General features: G+C 43.3%; 1 protein-coding gene across 1 annotated transcript in view; it reads left to right on the top strand.

Annotated features, from left to right (window-relative positions):
• The window catches only part of mafa (MAF bZIP transcription factor a), a 71,709-nt gene that overhangs the window by 9,239 nt on the left and 39,366 nt on the right, over positions 1 to 23,104 (top strand). The window contains exon 2 of the mRNA XM_070834080.1: positions 543 to 608. Coding sequence (XP_070690181.1) covers positions 543 to 570 — 28 coding nt within the window. The 3' untranslated portion in view covers positions 571 to 608. The remainder of the gene's footprint in view (positions 1 to 542; positions 609 to 23,104) is intronic.

Below are 23,104 nucleotides of genomic sequence, written 5' to 3'. Positions count from 1 at the left end.
CTACATGCTTACTTGTGCGTGTTTTCCGAGGTGTTTTGTTCATGAAACTGTCGTGAGGTGGTAGGGAAGGCAGAGATGAATTCCCTCCCTTTTAGAACAATTAATTATGTAATTTAATGACATGAGCAGGAGTTAAGGCCTCAGCATAAAACTATTTTGCCTTTTCTATACGACTTCACAGTGTATGCTAAGATATTTTAGTTTTGTCTCTTGTGGTTACAGTGTTTTGATGCATGGGTTCTGCCTGTAGAATCTATTTGCATGCAAATTTTTACATTTCCCTTCGCATCAAACGCTTACTATGATACATGTACTGTGTTCCAGCAGACAGACAAGGTGAGAGTGAATCTCGCTCGGAATGGATCTACTTGTTTCTTTGTGATTGTTTGTCCGTGTCTGCGTGTGTGTGTGTGTGTGTGTCTGACAGGGAGAGTGACACACACAGTGGGAGAAACACAGGAGAAAGAGACAGCATGTATATTTGCCTTGATATTCATTTATTTCTTCTTACATGATTTGTTGAATCTCATCTGCTCCTTTAGGTCATCGAGAAAATTCCTCCATCTGTGATTTCAAGCCCCATTCCTCCGTGCCCTCGGCTCTCTGAGGTAATACACTTCTTTCTTGATCACTCTAAGCTTTTTTTGTTTTGTTTTTATACTAATTTCAACTAATAACAGTCAGAGTGGAGTCAGATTTGTAAAACAAGTCCACAAAATACTGGTGCTTAAAAAATCATCCCAAATGAACAAATAATAGCCAACATAATTATCATATATATCATCATTACTAATCATGGTGTTTCTGTTTCCAGATTATGTTCCTACACAATGAAATCTATATTAATTATTCATTAATATTAGCCTCCCATATTAAATAGAGAATGGATACAGTCACCACATATCGTATTGAGTGTTTTATAGCATATTGCAGGTGTTTGTAAGGCTTCCATAATGGATAGATAATGTACTATAGTTTGTAAATTCCTATTCATATGCTAAAGCGCACACACCTTCTTTGTGCTGGCAGTATCTCTCTCCATCACATCTCTCACTATCTCACCAACGCCATAACTTTGCAGAGTACTGTATGCATTTTCCCACCTTATTTAAACCCAGACAACACAACACAGATATGACGTTTGCAGTCGTCCCAGATCAACAGCAGAACCAGCAGATTATAGCCACTCATTGAAATGTAAATTACATGTTCAGATTTTGTGTGAAAAAGGCAGAGAGAAAACGCAGAAAGTCGTGGATAGCAGGAGAGAGGCAGAGTGAAGAATAAGCACCTAGTCCTGAAATCAATTCCCAGAGACAGAGAGGAACCTGGGCAAATGTATATTGCAAAGCCAATTGTTCCTGTAATGGTTTCACTGATTGTTCCATGGCAAACCCTCATGATGTGCTTGGTCATGACACATAAGGATGAGAGAAGGTTTGAGCTCGTATTCGTGACTTCCCACCTTGCTGAAGTCGAATACATGCATGTGCGTGTGTCTGTGTGTACGCTTATATGTGTCCAGTGTTATTTACTTGATTGTGTCTAAGTGGGGCGCGGGATCAGAAGCTGGCCTTTCTCCAGCTCCACTTAACTTCAGGAGGGGAAGCAGGACAAAAAGCCATCAGGGAAGACAAGGACAAATCATCTTTAGATGAAGTGTTTTAAGTGCTCTGATTCTCCTCCCACGTCACCACCGTGAATTAGGTGCCCTCTGTTCACTGCTAAGGGGTGTGGAATATAAACAATGCCAAAGGAACGGATGTTAAACGAATGAAAGTGGAAAACCATGAGGGTGTCTATCTTAGTCAGCCTCGTAAATCTCAGCTGCCTTGCCGTGCCGCTGCGCTATACTGATGTTGCGCTCTGACAACCTGCCAGCCGAGCTTAGAGGGGCTGTGTGCGGTGTGGTCTGGTCGATCCTGTTCTTAGCGGTTTCAACTATGGCAGACATTGCAGGCACAGCCATGTCTTTGTTTTATGCAAATCCATGCATATTAGGAGGGGGGGAGGGCGATGAGCAGTCTGGCCACGTAGCTCCAGGAGGACAGGCTGAGTGATGGAGACGGAGAGCCAGGTCTCGGCGTCCTTGCCTGGGGAAAGAGTGTCCTGACTCCGGCCAGGACTGCCTAAACACCACCAGGACAGTGTGTCACTGCACCTCTACCCCACTAATGCAAGATAAAAAGATGTTTCCAGGCTCAAATGTATTTACACTGTGAGATGTCGAGTTGGCGAGGCGATCAAGGGAGGTTAACATTGGTATCAGACTGCCAGTGTATCTCACCTGTGACTGGTGCGTGTGTTATGAAGCAAGGCGCACCTCGTGGGCTCGCCATGCAAAGAGAGACTGGAGTTCAGAGCCCAGCAGGGAGTTGAAGGACCCAGAATATGCTGACAGAGATAAAACACCAGGTGTGTGCATATGTACTGTAAGTGTGTGAAAGAGGCTGTGAGAAAGAGAGCTGAGTGCAAATATAGATTGGGGAAGCTGGCTTGTGTGTGTTTGTCTGTGTGTCTGAATATGTGCATGCATGTGTGAGCATACTGTAACAGGTAGGCAAGGCCACCAACCATGTGGCCAGTGTATGGCACAGTGGTTTGGGTGAAACCTGCTGAAACAGTGTCACCCGCACACGACATCTAGCCACGGTGATCCATGTCCTAAGTGTCTTTTGCTTCCTTATACTAGTATAGCTCATCTGTGCAGTAAATTACTTCTCATGAATGTTTTCTAAATAGTTTTGTTCCCCCATCCTCTCTCGCTCAACCCTTTTCAGAGCAACGTGCTAACAGTAACGGCTGGTCGGAGGCTCTTCTATCACAGAGAGCTCTATTTCTGGGTGCCAGGATGTTGGTCTCAGTCGTCGAGGGCAGATGAAATCGATCCAGATTGACCTGTCATGTGGAGGAGAAAATGAATGAGATAGAGGAGGGGTGCAGAGGCCAAAGAGAGAAGGGGGGCAGCGCAGAAGTACAAAAACAACCTCCTGCTCCATATGGGTCAAAAGTCGAGGGATGATTTATTCAAGACTGGATGTTATCCTCCTTCCTCCCCTCCTTCTCTCTGCTCCACCTGCCCCTCGGAAAGGAGTGAGAAACTGGAGACTGCTCAGGAGCTGACTATATTTAGCCTTGGTGACCAAAGACACTGTGGTCCAACTTTAAAGTTAAAAATACAGATATCCATGTACAGCGAGATGGGCATAGTTTGCGTCACCACAAGACACCAAGAACAAGTTTGTCAGATTGAACTGACTCAGACTGAGGGAGGAGTGCAAAGCAGCTTGTAGCCTTCACTGGGCACTGGAGTTATCCTACACTTATATTCTGCATTAGTGCTGTAAAGAATTACATTCAAACGCAAGGACAAACATTAAACTTAAACAAGAAACTCACATTTCACAGCTAATTGTGAGAGTGATATTTTCTTAGCAAAGAAAGAAAGAAAAAAACAAAAAGATTTATGGCTGCATTTGTCTGTGAAGTGGTACTAGATTTAGCCCAGTGTGTTTGGGCAGAGCTCCACTTTGCTAATTATTTTCCTGTGGCAGAGTTCTCAGCATGGCGCTCCTCTCTCGCTCTGAGAAGAGAGGCTCAGCGGTAAGTGCTTAGTCAGCCCTACTCTGGGTGTGAGATACTGTTGGGTCTCTGGTGGACTGTTGGGGAGGCGGAGCAGCATGGGACCAAGCCATCGCAAGGGCGAAGGCTTTGAGGAGAGGGCAGGCCCATCATCACCCATCAGTGAAAGGAAGGGGAGTAAAATAATACTGTTGGGGGCAGTGAATGAGAGCTCTGCATTGTATCTGTCTCAATTCTCATCATCGTGAGGCAATATCTCTATCAGCGCTGGTAGTTTGCCGACAGATTGTGGAGACTGGGATGCCACGTGCAGAGAACAGCCATTCGGACGTAGCTGTTATAAAAGTCTACTAATCCCCAGGATGCACTTGCAATTAGCAAAGGCACGGGCTTGAAAACATATAAACACATCAGCATTATTTCCCACACTGCCTTGATCTCTGTGCCAATCCCTCAGTCATTCAGTCCAGAATAAACTGTCTGCATTTATCTCCTCCCTCTCTATTTATACTCCAATGTCAAACTTGTCTTTCTTTCTATCTCAACCCTTCTTTTTAGAGTGACACACAGCTCCTCCTCCTCTGTCTGCCCTGCTATCCTCCAAATGACTCTCCTCCTCCTCCCAAACAAACTTAGCTTCCTTCCCCTCGCCTCTGTTTCCAACGTCACTTTCCCTCCTCCCCCCCTCCCTCCATCCTCCCCCCCCTCACGCTGCACCTGCTTCCCTCCTGCTCTCTGCTCCCTCTCCAAACGTCACTTTTCCCCTCCCCTCCTCCTCCACTCCTATTCTCCCCCTCGTTAGCTTGATGAATGGCTTCACTGCAGGGAAAGTGCTGATTTTCATCCCTCTGTCTGATTTCTGCTGGCTGTTATTAATTTCAAACACTCAGAGAAAAGCAAGTGAGTCAATAAATAAGGAAATGAACACACTTCATCCTGCCATACAGCAGCTCTCGCAGTCATTCACCCAGGATGCGGGTCCTCTGTGGAGGCCAGGCCTGCATTTATACTGATAGAGTTCAGCTCCTCTCTTGAATCACAACATGCTTCAGTGTTTTTGAAAGCAAGAATAAAAGTTGCGCGGAACCACTGCATCATATCAAATGTTTCTGGAGTATTTTCAGTTTCTCACTTCACTCAGACAAAGAGGACCAGAGGGAGACAGAAAGACACAAAGTAAATAGCTCTGAAGTGACCTGCAGTGTCCTCTCTCATCTTTCATCTTTCACAATAGTGCACCATTTAAGAAATGTATACAGAGAGCGACATAGGGAGGAGAGATAGAGAAGATGCAGGGTGAAAGACAGCCAATGAGAAACAGCAGCCGGACAGAGTTATTGCTGCACGTTAAATGTTTGCTGTCCACACAGTGTGGCCGGGGCTCTATGTCTAAGTGCACATTACTTACATTCTTAATGCTTTGTGCTTGCCCGTTAACATCAACTAGCCTCTGAGATAATATGATTCTCTCAGTTTCTTACTGTCAGACAGGAACGCTTGCACCGAGTATTGTTGTTATCTATATTATGTACTTAATTAAAATGTATATTTAATCAAAACAGGATCGTCATAATGCATGCAGACACAGAAATTAAAGCCAGAGATATCATCACTCTGTTTACAAAGTGTTAAGACAAACAGTGTGGTGGAGTATCCTATTAATACACGTCTCAGACACACACACGTCCTCAATTGTGTGGGCTGAGCTCTGCAGCGACAAGGCTTATGTTTCCCTTGGCTCACACAATTAAAACAATGTTTGGCATCGTTGTCATAAACATACAGATTTTTATTAAGGCCAATACTTCCTTAGTTTGCTGATATTTTCCTGACACCCTTCTGATTCATTGATTTCAGCTGCTGTCCTGCTCCTCACGCTGGGTGTAGTGTGAAATTTAAAGCACTGCCCCGGCACTTTTAAGTCTGAAAAAGTCTGGGTCCTTAGTTCAGGTGGACAAGAAAGAAGGATTTCATAGAGAGATGTAATGTGTTTCATTTTATTTTTTTACTGCAATGTATTTCAGAATCTCAAGTGTTATTTGTGCCAAGTGTTGTGGTCTGACAACTCTAATGGATTCCCAGAGCATCTGCTGCAGCCTCCATAGACTGAATATGGTGCATGTGAGAATACATAATGATAGAAAGAGAAAAACAAAGTTAGTTGGTTTTTATTTTACTTTACTTTACTTCCAGACCTTTGTCACTGTATCCAGTCGCTGTATCCAGTGACGAAGAAATATTTAAATCATACACTGACATGAAATGTGCACTGCTGTAAATATCCTATTGAGTTTCTGTCATGTCCTCATTAAATCTATAAATAAAAAAATATTCTGAAAGTCGAATGTCAAGACATCCAACCTTTTGCCTTATGGAGTGTTAACGTACATTTAAAGGATGAGGTGAGGAAAGAGAGGAGAGGAGAGGAGCCTGTATTAGTAGTGGCTGCAGGGGTAGTGGAGCCTGTATGTCTGCTTCATGGCTCTGTGAGCGCAGACATAACTATTGTGTTTACAAGGCTGAGTTGCTCTTACTGTTAAATTATTGGGGTGGGGGTTAAAGGAGGAGGAGGAACCGGGGGGGGTAAGGGAAGGGGTTGGTGGGGTAGTAAATATTTGTCCCTCTCTCTCATAGTTCTGGCTAACCAGGCTGAGGAATGCTCTTTGCGTTTTATAATTACAGAGTTTGGGTAGTGTCACCCTTGGAGAGTACATGGCCTCAGAGACCTGACAGAGGAGGGCTTTCTGTTGACACAATGTAGTGAGTGGGCCTTAAAGTGTGGAGGCTGAGGAGCGGCACACTTCTGCATGTCACTACTGTAACACAGGCCAGACCGAGCTGTGAACTCAGTTGGTCACCTCGCTGTCGTCTTGTTGTTTGCTCATGAGGGTGTGTGACCCCTGGGAAAGAATGCTGTGGCCGAGACAAAAACAGAAATCCGTCCTGGTTTGCTCACTCTTTCTGAGAACTAAGGAAACCGTCTCCTCTCTCTCACACACACACTCGCACAGCCTCTTTATTCAACATACACAACATCTTCATTGCTTTGCAATGCTCTTAGGTTTTTTTTTTTTCCTCTCTGCGACCTGGCCATTAAAGGAGAGCGATGAGTTCACAGCTGATAGTCTCTGGTTGCGAGGAGCGGAGAGCAGTGTAGGATGACATTATCGGAAGCGGCTGCATATAGATACTAAAAAAAAAAAGAAAAAAAAAAAGACACAAACAGAAAGAGAATACTATGGCGCACTTCTCTCAGTATAAACTTCTGTCTGCTTAGATTACAATAATGACCCCTGACAAACCATAATAAGACACATGCATCTCTATGGACACTAGCCATGACCAAAGGAATGGTTCTGTGTTTACTTTCCAATTTGACATTCTGAAGTATGAGACTCTTGTTAGCAAAAACTAAAAGATCATTAGTTTTCTGCTGTGTCCTTAAACCGATAGGTCATGGTGGGAGAAAAAAGGGAGACAAGTAAATGCGTTCTCAATACACAACCCAGTATGCCACAACTACCATTAGAGAGAGGGATGTGAAAGGAGGGTGATGGAGAGGGACAAAGCTTTTCCTCCATCCCTGCGGCTGAAGTGGAATAGTTGTGGTGACGGGTTGTGACAGCTGAGGGAGCGAGGGAGCAAGAGGGGAGTATCACTCCAAAATCCCCAGGAAACAGAGAGGAGAGAAGAGTAATTTAGGATGAAGCGCCTGCCGTCTGTTTCTGTTGTCTTTCTCACTTTCTGGACATGCACACAGAATCGCATGCGAACAAGTCTCTTTAATCTCTGACATACACTCACACTCACGCTAGGTAATAGATATTCATGGTAGGAATTCTTTTTCTTTTTTTTTTTGTTAACTCTGCATCATAATGATTCAGCCAATAAGTAATAATACTGGCTCCTTGGTTGGATCCCCGGGTCAAAATTAGACATACGTCAAACACATATGCCACAGCAGAATTAGATGCACGCAGGACAAGCACACTGACTCTCATTTCCTCCTCCTGTCTCTTGATAGTATCCCTAATAGAACTCTCTCCCAGTGGCACACTGCTGTTGCAACATTCACCTACTATTGCTTTAATGAGATGTCTGTGCCGTTGTGCGTATGTGTGTGTCGGTATGAGTGTGTGTGCATGTGTCTGTGTGTGCCTGAGAAAGAAAGATGTTAGCGATCCTTGTGGCCCTGTTTATCTCCACCCTTGTGTTGGAGTAGAGGGAGGTCAGAGGCAGGGCTGCCTGTATCCATCTCCATTCCCACGGCTGTTGTCTCACAGGCACAGTGGTCACAGGAGGATGAAAAGACTATGGATTTTTTCTCCTCCTCCCTAAACTCACCAGAGCAGGAAGATTAGACAGAAGATGAGCACAGCCTGGCCCATTCAAAGCAGCTTTAAGCCCAACACTGGAGGCATCTGACCCGAGCTCTCTGGTTCATGGAGCACAAGTGCACACAAGACATGCATGCACACACATAGGAATGCACACACACACACACACACACACAAACACACACACACATGCATGCATACGCACACACAAATCAACTAAGACGAGAATTCTTGGTTCACTTTTCTGGTTCAAAGCTTGGTCATACAGTGCCTGGGTGTTAAACACTGACCCTGTGACCTCCGTATATTAACACGCTCCAAGCACACACCGGCTCACAGACACACACACACACACACACACACACACACACACACACACACACACATACACCCAAAACGTAGACAGAAATAAGCACTCACACTTGCCTACCAGAGGCCCCAGATGGAGGCTGACAGTTGCATGTGTATAAAAAAAACAATATTTGGAGGAAAACTTGATAGACTATGAGGTGAGGCGAGTCAGGAGGGAAGAGGAGGGGAGCTCCACGGGGCGGGATAGCGAGAGACAAAGAAATTGAAGCAGGCAAAGAGAAACGGGGAGATAAAATTCAAAGCTCAGCTGCTCTCACTAGCAATTAAAATAATTTCGGTATAATTTGAGAAAGGCCTGAGCCGTCTTATCAGTTTCCAGATAAGTCTCCTACTCCTCCTCCTCCTCCTCCTCCTCCTCCTCCTCTTCCTCTCCCTCAACCAGAATACATGAGAGGCCCGCATGACTCAAAACTGACACAGTGTACACTGATAGCTGCTACCATATGGCTGCCCCCTCTCTACTCAGTTCCTTCCACTTGCTCCGGCACAAATACTTAGAGAAGCATTCTCTCTCTCTCTCTCTCTCTCCTTTTTGTACCATATAAGATAACATCACATATGTTTTGGTTTTTTGGCGTCTCTCTGTCTCTCTATTTCTCACCTCCACCAAACGTTAAACATTAGGCTTCCTAATTGAAACTAGTGATGGAAATTTTGATTAAAAAAAAAAAAAACACTAACAGAAAGAGGGAGACGACTAGACACTAGAGAAAGTGTAGGCGAGCAGCGAAACAAAACTCAACGGGGACTGAAACTTATAACTAATGTTATGTTGTATTTATGGGGGTTACTTGCTAAGCTATCACTAGCAGCAGATTGACAACACTCAGGTAGTCGGCCTGTATGCAACAACAAACACATTTAAAATTTCACTTGCCGGAGTGAGATGAGGCATCTTGCAAAGATTTAAACGTGTTCGGCGTGGATGGGACATGGTCATGTCTCGGGTGCGTATGTGGGAACAGCGGGGGCGGACGTTCTCAAAACAGAGCGGCAACAAGGCACCGTCACTTGTGTATCCTGACTATTTGACTTGAGCCTCTGTCAACCCTTTAATCAGCCTCGTTTGTGAATTGGTGCCTCCCTTAACAAGGTAGGTCTTTGGGGAAGCAGCAGCTAAGCATTCCAACATTATAGTGATGCTTCAAAATAGACAGATAAACTGAGCATCTCCCTTGACACAATCGCTCAGTTCCTCATGTGTAGTCTGTAGTAGAACCGTTGAGGTCAAACTGTTAACACTGTTTTTAGCGGTTGACGTGACAACTGACTACAGACTTTCTGCTGCTTTACATAAACAATTATGGCAGAAAATGGTCAGTGACAGTTGTGGATTCGTTTGTGTGTGTTGGGTTATGACACAGTGTGTCTGGTAGCCTGTTTACAGAGCATTGGATAGTGTGACCCAGTGGTCTGCTACTGTTTTTCACACATGGCTCCAAACTGCCACCATCAGCATGTGTGTGTCTGTGTAAGAAATGAGACATAGATAAGAAGAAAAAAAAAAAGAAAATCATATAGGGAACTTGTGCTGTTCCAAGACTAATATGCTAAAATTAGCTAACATTCAGTGTGTTGGGGTAAAATGGCTGTTTTTTACTACTTTTCATTTTACCTTTGTGTTTCCCATTAAAACTGTTTAGCTTGCCTTTCTTTGTGTTTGTGTCTTTGACGCCGACGGGCGGTCCGAGACTCTGAAGGGTTAAAAGCCAGTATACGGTGTGATCAGTTGATAAGAATTATTTTGGAAGAACCTGCTCCTATGTTCTGAGCTGTAAGACTTGTGTACAGAGTCTGTTTACCTGTGTGTGCACATGAAAAGCTTTAATGGGCATGCCGGGAATGAGGGGGCATGGTGGCAGCATGTCTGCGTCACTTGGGAGGTTTGCTGGTTGTCACGGACACACAGAGGGCGACGTTCCAGTGAACAGGAGGTGGGTGCAGTGACATAAGCAGGGCGCGGTGCCCTTACCGTACACGATACTCTCCCAACACCTACATATGGAGGGGTCAAGGGCGTGCGCACACTTGCTCACACACACGTTTTATCATGATGCATAAAACAGTCCAGAAAAGGATATTAACGATCCGTGTCTTACATTTTAGAACTATTTTTTCTTTCTTTGCCTGTCATATTGTATTTTTTTCAGAGTGAATACATCTTTTTTCAGTCTGTGAGCAGATACAGTGCAACACAAAGTGCGTCTGGTTCCCTACACTTGGCAGCATCCTGCGCACACACTGTGTGAGTGCTGTAAATAGCCAGAGTGTGTCGTGCATCTCTGCTGTGTTTGGACCTATTTTAGAGCTGACACAGGAAACAGGGCCATTCTGACAGCCACCCTGCCAGCCGGTACTGCACACAGCAGCCCCGGAACCTTCTGTCGCACACACATACATACACGTGCATGTGTGCACACACACTCAGACATGCAGGCAAACACACAGACAGACCAGATTTTTCCATGTTAACAACCTACCAGTGCTTCATCCACCTCATAGAATTCCACGAATCATTTAATTTCCTTTTTAAGTCAACACTCATTCTCTCATCCCTCTGTTCTATTCCAGTTTTCCACAAACCCCGACTGGAAAGACCTTTAACAAAAGCCCCCTGCTGTGTCACTTGGCGGGCCCCCCCTATCCTCCACATCTTGTCTTTAGTATTGCACATTTCAAACCACGTAGTGCAGGGATGATTTCACTTCTGAGCCAAGTAGCGAGAATCTAGCTGCTTTGCTGTGTTACATATCCCTGCATAATAAGCAAAGCGATAACTCTGGCAGAGGGGAGCTCAATTACCCAAGACACAGGTTTCTGCTTTCAGCTACACGAGACAGCTGGAGACCTGGTGCCATATACAGAGTTAATTTGGAGTTAATTCTTGTTAGTTTTTTGTCATTCTGGTTTATTGTTTCTGTACCGTTCAGTATTTGTTTTTTTTTTTTATTGTTATTAACTTATGTTATTTAATTCAGCATCTTTGGCATTTATTCATTCACTAAATATTTTGAGGAAGTCAGAGATACGGAAGCCCTGACTCAGTGAGATTCTACCTAAATGAAGCTGCATCTCAGTGACATGACAGTGCTAGCTCATTTAGAGACCATGCGCATACAGACATAAACGCCTCTTCAAAGGCTGTAGTGGAGTCCCACTCACCAGCCTCTCATATTTGGGGTGGAAGATAAATTCTGCAGGCTGCTCCTGCCTTCCTATGTAATTATGTGCATGGTGATGTGCTTTTACAGCCTGCCTAACAGTCGGAAATTATCTCCCGGAAATGAAATCCAATTAATTGTGGCACTTTGCAGGCGTATGTGTGTGCAGAAACACTGTAATGACACTTAACAGGAAATTGGCTCCTGTTGAAATATTTAATAAATAAGTTGCGAGGTGAGACAGCCTTGTATGATACTGACAAACGTAGCTTGTTCTGTCTGTTTTTTACATGCACATACACACACACACACACACACACACACACATGCATACACACACACACAGCTCCATTTCATTTCAATAAACTACTCTATAAGGAGTTAGAAAAAAGTGAGCAGTGACACATTAGCCATAGCTTAAGATGCAGTGCATGTAAACAAGAGGCTCAATTCCAGCTGTGGACATTTGTTGCATGTCACCCTCAAAAATGGCATGATAAAATAGGCAGATGAAGTATTTCTACATTGGGTATGGGTACACACTATTGATCTAACCTAAAATGTATCTATAAAAGGAAACGGTCTTTTAGGGTCAGTGACATACTGTGTCACGCCACAGTAGCTCTCTATTGTAGGGCGCACTCTGATGAGTAAGCACTTTCACCTTTTGTTTCTGTCCCCGGGAGCCTGGGTGTTCTGCCCAGAACTACTGTCCACATACAACCTGCTCATGGATTTTATTTTTTTTGTAATTATTTTCCTGTATTATTTGTTCAATAATTGTATTAATTTTCTTAGTGGTACCCTTTTACATTAAAGGGTTCAGATTCAGTTACCAGCTACCAGTATATTTATTCATTTGCAGAAATCTTTATGACTAACCTTAAAAGCAAAACCATACCTTCAAAACGCCCACGTTTTAACAGCCTTCAAAACATACTCTTTAGTCTAGGAAATATTACATATGGTCACAGTTGGTGACTGATTTAATATCTGTTGCAGTGGATTTAGCTGACTTGCTCAAGGGTTCCCTAGTTGCAGCTTTGAAAGGTTTCAAAGTGAGCAGTCTCACTTTTCACAGGTAATGTTAATAAAGGATTTCAACATAGGTCACAGGCCTTAAACTTAGATAAACTTAACTAATTAAACTGGCTGCCTCTGCAGTTGCATTGACATTTTGCGAAATCTGGACGCTGCCAATTTGAATTAACTGATATATCATGTATCACCTTGGAAGTAATATGCAAAAATGTGATGTACTCTCAGAACCACAGGGCATCTCCTTATGCTGGAAACACATTACCGAGAACCACTTACTTACTAGACATCACATTCTACCGACAAGTTTTCCCCAATGTGTGTATATACGTGTGTGTTTACATTCACAGCTACATGTATATTTCTATCTTTGCGTTTATAACACTCACATCCACTTGTTCATTACCTTAAGTCATTCTGCGCCGCTTGGTTGCACATAACAGCTTGCTGGTCAGTCTGTGTGTGTGTCTGTCTGTCTGTCTTGCTGTGTTAGGGCCTACTATAGACCCATTCGGCTCGGCAGTACGGCACGTAAATGGCAGCAGAGTGGTGTGAGTGTCAGCCGGAACGTGTGCTTGGCAGGCAGTGGCTATGCTATTAGCAAGCGCTAACAGTTTTATTATTAGAAAATAAACGGTGCGCTGCAAAACTCTGAATGTTATTAGCACCTCACCATCTGGGTCTGACAGCTGTGTTCAGCCACCATCATGGCTGAACTGCTAACGGCTATATCTGAAATCTCCACTTTTTATCTACAGTACTTTCACACTCATTCTCTGTGCGACTGTCAGTGGCTCTTCCTCCCTTTCTCTCTCACTATCTCTCGTTCTTGCTCTTGCTGGGTTTCTTGCAGACATAAAGATAGTGAGTTGTAGATATGAGTGGAGTAAAGACAAGCAAACGCATTTATTTCATGGCCCCATACACACAGAGAATTCAAAGAAGCAGCAGGAGATCTCATGATTTTTGCTCTTTTGTTTCGGACCAGTGAAATGAGCATTTTGTCTTTCATTTATAATGATAAACTTTTGCTTATTGCCGTAATTTTGCTGAACAAAAAACAAAAAAATCCAGATGTAAAAACCACAAAAAGAAATCCAGCCTCCCTCTATTCTCATACAAACTCAGTCCTTTATTTTTGTTCAACTCTATAAAACACACAACAGACAAACAGAACACAGCAAAGGGTGGAAACAACAAGTCATATAGCTTTAGAAAAAAAAAAAAGAGGCATACTGTTTGCTTGCATGTGAGCTCTTGCTTGCATGTTAACGTCTGAAATGTGTTGCTTTTTATGCATGTGCACCAGAGTGTGTCTACATGGACACCTTTAAAAAAAAAAAAAAAAAAAAAGGGATTCTGCATGTGTGTTTTTCTTCCCCGATCACACAGCTTTGCAGGGCTTTATTTAAACAGATAACCTGCTACTAGAAGCCCCCAGCGTCCCCGAAACCGCCTAACTCCTCTTCTTGCCTCCTAGTCTTTTACAAAAAAACCCCATCGAAAGGAGACACCTCCAGAAATTAACTCTCGTATTGCAGACACTGCAGAAAAACCTACCCTGCAGTGCTTCTCTTTCTCCAACAGAAAATACTTTACTCCACTAAAACAGGCCAACTCCTTCTAGGGGTGCGTCTCCCGTGCTCGACCTAATCTACATGCATACTTACCTTCCTTATATTTAGGGATGTCACTACCAAGCAGCGTGAAGGACTCTGGATGGCATTCGAATCTATTTCACATGTAGATGCACAGGGTTAGCGTACAGAAATGGGATATAGAGCAGGAAAACTGTTTTCAGTTTCACTGACCCTCTTTTGTATTGTACAATGGTTATCCGTTGTCTGATTCTATTTATTTGAGTGTTTCTTCACTGTCTGATGGGTTTAGCTTGAAGGTAGATTTTATTTTTGATCACTATGATGACTTTTCCTGGGTTTCCTCAGAAGGCAGCATACTGAGCAAGTGTGCTAGACGGAATTAAAAAATATATATATTAATCTTTCCTCCTTCAATGAAGCAGAATAGGTTGTTTTAAATGCTCAAGTTTGATTTAAAAATAAGATTATCTTTCCTAAACTTAGTCCTAATGCCGCATTAACGCCAAATTGTTCACTCTGCTGTTAGAAGCAGGCTGATCTGATACACATTTCATGTAACCTAGCTATAATTTCAATTTATACAAATCAGGAATTCCTAAAAGTCCTAAAATATTCCTAAAATACCTCCCATTCGGTCAAAAGAAATACATAAGACTACTGGCAAAAGGGCAGCAAAGGCTAAATCATTGGCAGTTAATGGACATCTACGTAAAATGCAAAAAAATCTGCTAATTTAAGAAGAACTACGATGCTCACTTTTACCTGCTTTAACTACTTAATGCACTACCACAGACACATAAGACAACAAAAGCAGCTACTTCAGGTTGTTTACATGGTGTTCCTACAGGGCAAGCTGTGAGGGCAACCATCTTGGAGACTTGTCCCCAGTAGGAATAAAGGGAGTTTTCTGCCAACATTTTGTGAACGCAGCATAAGACAGAGATCCTAAAGCTGATTCTTAACTGGACAAATGGTGACATGGTCAGTAATGTCTGTAATGTGCAAGGCTATGGGTGCATTTTCCAACACAAAACTAATTTGAACATGAAAGAATACAGTTAACACAAAAAAGCCTGTGTCTGGTACATTATTAAAGGCGCAACCCTTACTGTAACCATTGCCTTTGATGCACAGATTACAGCTTTGCCTCTCTGTTCGGGTGAAAGTGAATTATTTTTGATTCGTCAAGAATAGTTAAAAGAGTTGTGAATCATTCTGTTTTAGTATAGAACTTTTCTCTAATTTGGAATAATTATGGGATTGGACATCTGGATGCAAGAAAAGGAGCAATTTACAGATTTGTTTCAGCTTGAATACTGAGAAAATGAGTCACGTTGGCGAAAGAAAAGATTATTGGGCTCTGGACCTGTTGAAATTCATAAGGCAGTGCCAACAGTATGCTGGTATTTTCTTCAGCAGTACATGAATAAAGTCTAAACACTTTCTGAAATGGTACTAAACACCCTGCAGGCAAGCACATTCATTACATTACCTCATACACCTGAGGTTTGCAACAGGAGCATTTCTGTTTGATGGTGTGTTTATGCAGCTAAATGTACATGTCTGTATGTTGCGTGGTTAATGCACTTGACTTGAGCATGACCACAAATCAAAGTGATGACTGGTGAGTACCACATAAGAGAACAGAAATGAAGCAGATAAGTGTTGAGATCAAACAGACCTTCCCCCGTCGAAAGCTCCCCTCGTGGGGCAGGAGGGCTGCAAAGCACTGCTCAGTGTATGTCTCATTTAGTAGAGGCACCGCCGCAACCGCTAACGAGGTGATAACACGGACAGACGATAAGTTACTAGGAAAAAAGAACAGGATCACTTATGGCACCTCATTTTGTTCTCTCTGTGTGCTGTTGTATGGTATTTAATGGCATCTTTCAGAAGAAAATGCTCTGTGTACAGTATGTAAAAAGTAAATATGCCGTCAGTATGTCAACGGCTTTATTACATGTAAGTCTGTACTGAGAGCAGAGCTGAAGTGGTCTAAACACAGCAGACAATGGGACTCTGAGGACAGATGAGGAATGGCATTGATGAGAGGTTTCTGTCACTGGGCTGGCTGGGAGCCAGAACCTAATGTGGACTGTGGAGTGTTAGAGTTTGACAAGACTGAATGCTGTTTGTCTGACAGCCAGCTTACTGCTCTGTATCTGAGACCAGATCATATCCAGACCTCTTCTGCTTCCACGTCTTTCTTTCTCTTTTTTTTCTAATACAGTTTGAGTTTTTCTCTTTTCTTCTCTTCTCTTCATGAGCTCTGCCTGCCAAACATGATTTATAAAAAGTCTTAAAAGGCAGTGTCCTCTATTTCTCGTTCATTCCAGTGATTCCTGACCATGGGTTTCCCACCAACCTGAATCTGTGGCAACACCTTAGGAAAATATGAAAATATGCAAACTCCGACGATTCCAGGATCTATGTCTTGTATGGATGCACGCAAGTGAAGCCACAGGCACCCAACAGCTACGGTGTTTTCTCTGCTGTGAAGTGTTTTCAAACAACTACACGAAGCCATCCCAAATATGGGAGGGATGAAGGAGTACTCGACCCCATCTGATAGGGAAATGCATCAAAGACAAAAAAAAAACGTTGGGAACCGCTGCCACAGCCTACAGGCTACAGTATTTAGTCTAACATCCCATTGTTGGGCTCCCACTTTCTCTGTCTGCCTCTGTCATCGGCTCATTCATCTCAGGTAGTCACCGTCCGTCCGGGAGCTGTGTTTTAGCTGGCTCTGTTAATGACAGGGTGACAGAATCAAAGACAGCTTTATAACAGTAATTCCTACCTACCGACAGCCAAATTGTTCTGAGGAAAAAATATTGACTTATCTCGTCCATTGTTCCGGCGGTACAAATTCAACCACAAAGCAATGAATACAATAGCACATTTTTACACTTGAAATAAGGCTTGTATTCAGCTTCCTTGCCTTTTGTGTTTTGGCAGTGTAATACTCCACAGTTATTTAGGTTTTCCAAAAGGATAGATTTGATAAGTTACGTCTCTACTGGAGGAAATGTGCGGAGTGTGTGCATATGGGTATGAAAGGGGTGTATCTCGTGAGTACTGCATTGAGAAAATGTTATTACATAAATGGACTATGCAAGACAAAGACTTTGATATTATCATAATTAAAAGTGAGCAGCACCATATGGTGAGGGAGAGGAGCCGCACAAAAACAATCAAATTGAAAGCCTCTCAGTGAACAGAAATACATGAAATGCTCATTTTTCAGCCAGAAGAACTGACAAAGTCTGAACATACGCTTTGATATAACCTTCTCCTCTCCTCTCCTCTCCTCTCCTCTCCTCTCCTCTCCTCTCCTCTCCTCTCCTCTCCTCTCCTCTCCTCTCCTCTCCTCTCCCTGTATGTGAGTGCATGCCTGGTCAGTGCCCTGGGCCTGCTAGGGGTCTACAGTATGCTCCAGGAATAGTCCAGTCACGTGGCCGCTCTGTGGGATCTGTTCCCCTGGCAGGAAGCTGTTATATGGTTACAGTTATTTTTGTTGTCTGTCTGGGGATAGTTTTTACTGCGCTCCAGAGGATCAATAATTGTCATAAAAAGACTGCGTCACCCGTTGCCCTCTTTGAGCAGGACAGCGAGGTGGTGTGTGTAGGTTATGGACGAGTGTGTATGTGTGTGTACATATGCAAAGGGGGAATTTTTGGCTGTATTTAGACGTGTGAGCATGCGAGAATGAATTAGCGTTAAGGAAGAATTAGGGTCTATTTGGATGCACATGCTTCTGTTTCGATTTTGTGGGAGGATGAGGTGTGAGTTGACAAGAAGTGCTAGTGGTTTATTTTAAAGGACCATGTCAGAGAGTGGAAATTGTGATATATGTGAAAGGAAATGATTTTCAGGCGGTGTGGTATGCGGGGTTGTGACGTGCTTTCAGATGTGTAATAACATAAGATAAAAAAATGGGGTGACCTGTGTCAGTCGCAGTGTGTTGTTGAATTTAATCCGGCTCCCCCGCGTTGTTTTAATTTGTGCTGTAACTCCAGATCTGCTACTCTACACGCTGCCCTCTTTGACCTGCTGCATCCGTCTGCTCTCCAGTTTGTCCCTTTCTGTCTGGAAGGCCACACCACATCCCTGTCCATAGCATGTCTGCTGAGTATCTGTGCCTCTCCTATAGCTTGTCTACTGTATACAGTATATGTGCCACGGTAGCCCTGAAGCTGCAGTCTGCCCTGGGGACTCAGAGAGGAGGTCCTATAACAGCGCAGGCAACGGAAGCTGGCTCCTAGCTAATTGGTTCCTGTGTTAGCGGCACACAGAGACGCTGTCAGAGTCAGCACTTTCCCTCCCTCTTCCCATGTTCCCTCTCCTTTTCCTTTTCTCCATCCCTCCCTCCCTGCCAACCACAGATGCCGCAGGTTTGACATCCCTTCAGGACACACGCCTGAGCTAATATGTACATTGCTGGATGCTTGTGTGTTGACAGATGATTTGGGTGCGTCGCTGTCCGCTACCAGTTCAGATAAATACATAAATACAAACTACTGCAAAATAACTATTTTTAGAAATGTAGCAAAATGTAGAAATCATTTTTCTACAAACCAAGGGAAGCAGCAAGATGAACACTTAACTCTTTCAACTCTCCTAGGAGACGTGCCTCTTACTCAGTGTGTTTCCCGGTGTCTTCTGGGCCGCTTATCCATCCATCTATACCTGCAATCTTGTCTGTCATTGTCCTCTCCTGTCCTTTGTATCTGTCTCAACCCACAGCCACAGCCCACTCCACGGGCAGAGCAGATGAAGGTCACTGTGTTTATGTCGCCCCTCCCCTCCCCAAACACACACCGACCCTCCTTCAGCTGACGGCCCCAATGACAGGGAAGGTAGACTCTAGTCCAGGTAATCACAGCTTGTAGGTGTCTGTGCCCTAAAGTGTGTGCAGGTATGCGTCCTCCGTGTGCGCGTTTGCTTTTCACACTGCGAGAGGAGATGACTATGAAGTGTATCCCACTGAGTTGGAGTGGACCTGAAGAAAGCAGGCCTTTTCCAGCTCTGATCACAGAGTATGTGTCTGGCTGGCCACAGCCTGGTACTGTGTGTTTATCATTGCAGGATGTCCTCTCACAAACAGGCTCAAACTTTGTGAGCCTGACGTTAACTCATTCTCACAAACTATCATCCTCTGCGTTCTCCTCTTCCTGCCAAAGGGCAAATGCTGGAAGTCTGTGCTCGATTCCATGGCAGTTAAGGTTGATGGGACACAATTTCATACTCATTACAGCAGTCACGTATGATTTTGAGTCACTGGGAATCATCATCATTTGATTTGACCCATTATGAGAGTCTCTGCTCAACCCTGTCTCCCACAAAATACATCTATATGCTACTAATTTGCTTTGCCAAATCTGTTTTGAAAAAAGGTAATTGCTGCAAGAATTCCATTCCCTGCCTCTGTTTTTTCAGTCCAGGCAGTGGACCCATCAGGGTCGGCTTTGACACATGAGACCTGTGTGTCCTGTGTCTCATGCCATGTTAAGTTTATAATAATACTACGAGTTATGTTTAGGGGAATATAAGTGTTGTTTAGTGGTATTAAAAAAGTTACCATGTCCCATCTCGTGCTTCAAGTCAACATGCCTTATTAAATATTTAACAATTTCAAACATTTCCTAACCTTAAAGGATGGATTCATATTTTTAAGTCTCTGGAAAAACAAACCCACATGCCCGTACAGTATGTACAGTACAGTATATGCAGCGAAAGCGGCTCAGCAAGCAAAAAAGTACGTGGTTGTATATAGACGGGATTTTGTACGATTTGTCTCACTCAGACTGATGGAACCTTATATTATCTTCAGCTGAACCTTAAGATGCATTTTTTTGGTTGCAAATTTGCTCTCCATCACTTATGATACAGTCCCTTGAGAGATTTCTTTGTGGCCAGTTTGGAATGAAGGAGCAAGACAGTGACCAGTAAAGCTTTCAATATGCATATGAGCATGTGATAATTGCATTTGGATAGACTTGAAAAAATGTGGACCTACCTTTTAACTAAGTGGTTAGAGTTGCTTAAAAACAGATCCATCAAGCAAAAACATAAAAATATCACTCATGTGATAGTTGCCAGGAGTCAGTTTTGTATGGAAAATGTGTTAACAGTCAATGTTTTGCAGATACATTCACTATAAACATCCAAAACACATTTTCCTTATGGTAAATTAGTTATGGTAACCTGCACTTTAGTAAAGATTGTGATCGCTGAGATGGAGATTCTCCCACTAGACTCTTTGTGTGACAGATGAATGTTTCCTGTCACACTCCTGTAAGATCGCTGTGGTCTCCCTCCAGCCTGACGACTCCAGTGCTGACCTCCTCTATGAGGGTGGCAGCCCAGGCTCGGCCCCTTCTCTGCCCCACAGCATTAAACATTGATGGAGCTGTAAGGGAAGGCTGGAGCCTGTCTCCTCCTGTGGTCTGGCCCTTGCCTATAGCATGTCTCTTCTCTGACTGCGAACAGGCTCCTTTCAATTTCTTTCCCTCCTTTTGCGATTTATATCTTTGCTACTGCTGTGGTTATTTGAATGTGGTCGAATGAAGCTGTCAGCAGCAAGTTCTGCTCAGTATAAGGAGACACATCAAATCTCAAGAAATGAGAGTGATAAGTGTCTGCTGCTGGCTGTGGCCAGCTGCATAACACTGAGACGTGACTTCCTGGAAATGACTCTGGGTGTGTATTTGATTCCTGTTTTTGCATCTCTGTCTATGTGTGGTGCATTTATGTTATGCATTATGACTCTCACCACAGAGTACAGCTATATAAAAGGAAGTGGTAGGAGACACAAGACGGCTTCCTTTATCAGACTCTGTGTGTGTGTGTGTGTGTGTGCGTGTGTGCATGCATGTGTGTGTGTTCCAGTGCTACTTCGTAACATTAGAGCATGACCTTAACGCCTTCCTTACTTAATTTTCTCAAAATTTAAAGACACACTGGCTCAATTTACACAACATAAAACCTTCATATAATTAACTGGTTTTGAAATAGAATCAAAATAAGTCAGCATGGAGTAAATACTTAATAACACATTCATTATGATATGTTATATTTGTTCAGTGGATGCCACAAATATCCACAGGACCAGCAAAATTGCTCATAGTGACAAGTCCACCTACGATCCACTTACGACCCAAGAAAGATGTATTTTCCCTCCACCCTACTTCATCCATCCTTATCTGAGTTTTGCCCTCGGAGACCTGCCCCACAACCAACAAGTGGTGGAGTTCAGCAGCATACCAGACCCGATACTGAGTCCTGTTAAGACTGGACATGTATTTATAGAGTGCAATGTGAGCTGGGTATGGGTATTAGACTGTGAGAGAATGAGAAGTTGTAATCTTACATTTGTGAGAACTGATGTCTGTGTATGTGCAAGTGAATGTGTGAAATCCAGGAGAAAGCAGTGTGTGTTTTCGTGTGCGTGTGTGTCTGTGTGTTCACACAGCGTGTTTGCATGTGTGGATGTTTATACATGGCTGAAGCAGCCTTGTGTTAATCAGGATCATGTCTGATTATGTGGCCACAGGGCATGGAGGGTTTATAGACAATGCTTGTGTTTTGTGCTGGCAGACTGGTGTGTTGGGTCCTGAGAATGTCAACTGGCAGATCTACACTGGCCCCTCTGCCAGTAACCTGCCATACAGCCCTCAGGCAAACTTCCATGCAACACAACTGAGTACAGTGGGGCTTTTCTCTCTGTTCTGAATTACACAAAGCGGCAATATGATCCATCCTGCAAAGCTCTCTGTAACGCAAGAGCAACACACTTTAGAAAATAAGATCATAATGATACAGTTCAAATACAAATGCGATTAAAAAGGTTGTGATTGCAGAAAATTTCCCTCAATTGATGTAACTGATAACAATCAGATCAGATCACACACAATCAGATCACACACACAAAATCATCTAAACTGATAAAACTAAGCTTAAGGATTCTCATTAGTCTGGGGTGCTCAGACCAGTTGTCTGCTTCCAGGAAAGAGAATCACATGAGAATAATTGTAAGTGAAATAATCACAGCTCTGAGCAACAGCAAACGGGGATGAATAAATAAGGCTGACTAAATAAATGATCAGTGATTGTTTGGCTCTAAGTGCTGTTGCTGTAGCTCAGCATCCTGATTTAGTCGAAGCCTTCAGCCATCCCTCAGCGGAGCTATGGTCTTAGCGGAAGAGAAACGGCTAAAAAGCCCCATTCTTCTTCATACCTTCAATATTCAATGAGAGCGCTAATTGCACCATGCTGAAAGAAAGAAAAAAGGGAGGGAGGCGGAGTGGGGAGGTGGGAGGGATCTACTGGCTAATGGTCCGTAGGGGGAAAATAAAGGAGAGGAAAAAAGGGGAATTTAAAAAGTTAGACATATCCTCAGGAGGTTCCTTCCTCTGTGTTTTTACCTGTGCGTCTCTTAGCTATAATGCTAATGCTCATTAGCCAGTCTGTGTGATATCCGCCGAATCACGGCTACTGTTAGCGACCGTCACCGGGAGCACTCTGGCGAAGTGAGTGCATCCACTGGTTACGCACACGCTCCTCTGTTGTCAGCCGGAATCCAACTCAGGCTTTTTTTCTTTTTTTTTTTTTCCTTTTTTGTTTTACCTCAAAAGTTAGTTGGAAAGATATCTTGGAATATATTCGCTCAAGGTGCATCCATTTGTGAAGAAGAATTGGGGGATGCATATGCATTAAAAAGTCTTTGTGTGTGTAAAATGCCAGCGCAGCACTTTAGCCTTCCCTCATCCTTCCACCCCCATTTCTCGCTTTAATCTTTGGCTGAGTTATAATACAATAAGTCCCTATAATCACTGGATCTCCTTCTCTCGACTTACCTGGGATAAATGAATGGGTTTAAACAGGGAGGTAGAGGAAAAAGGGAAAAGCAAAATGATGCAAACTTAGAATGAATCATTATAAAATAAACAATAGTAAAATATCATTGTGATTAATGAGTTTTAAAATTGAGTGCGCTACTTATAACCACAAG

This window comes from Pempheris klunzingeri, chromosome 1 (genome assembly GCF_042242105.1).
Source record: "Pempheris klunzingeri isolate RE-2024b chromosome 1, fPemKlu1.hap1, whole genome shotgun sequence".
In the NCBI taxonomy this organism is placed as follows: domain Eukaryota; kingdom Metazoa; phylum Chordata; class Actinopteri; order Acropomatiformes; family Pempheridae; genus Pempheris; species Pempheris klunzingeri.
Note: the sequence above shows the minus strand (reverse complement) of the source record. Positions and strands in the feature narration are given on the sequence as shown.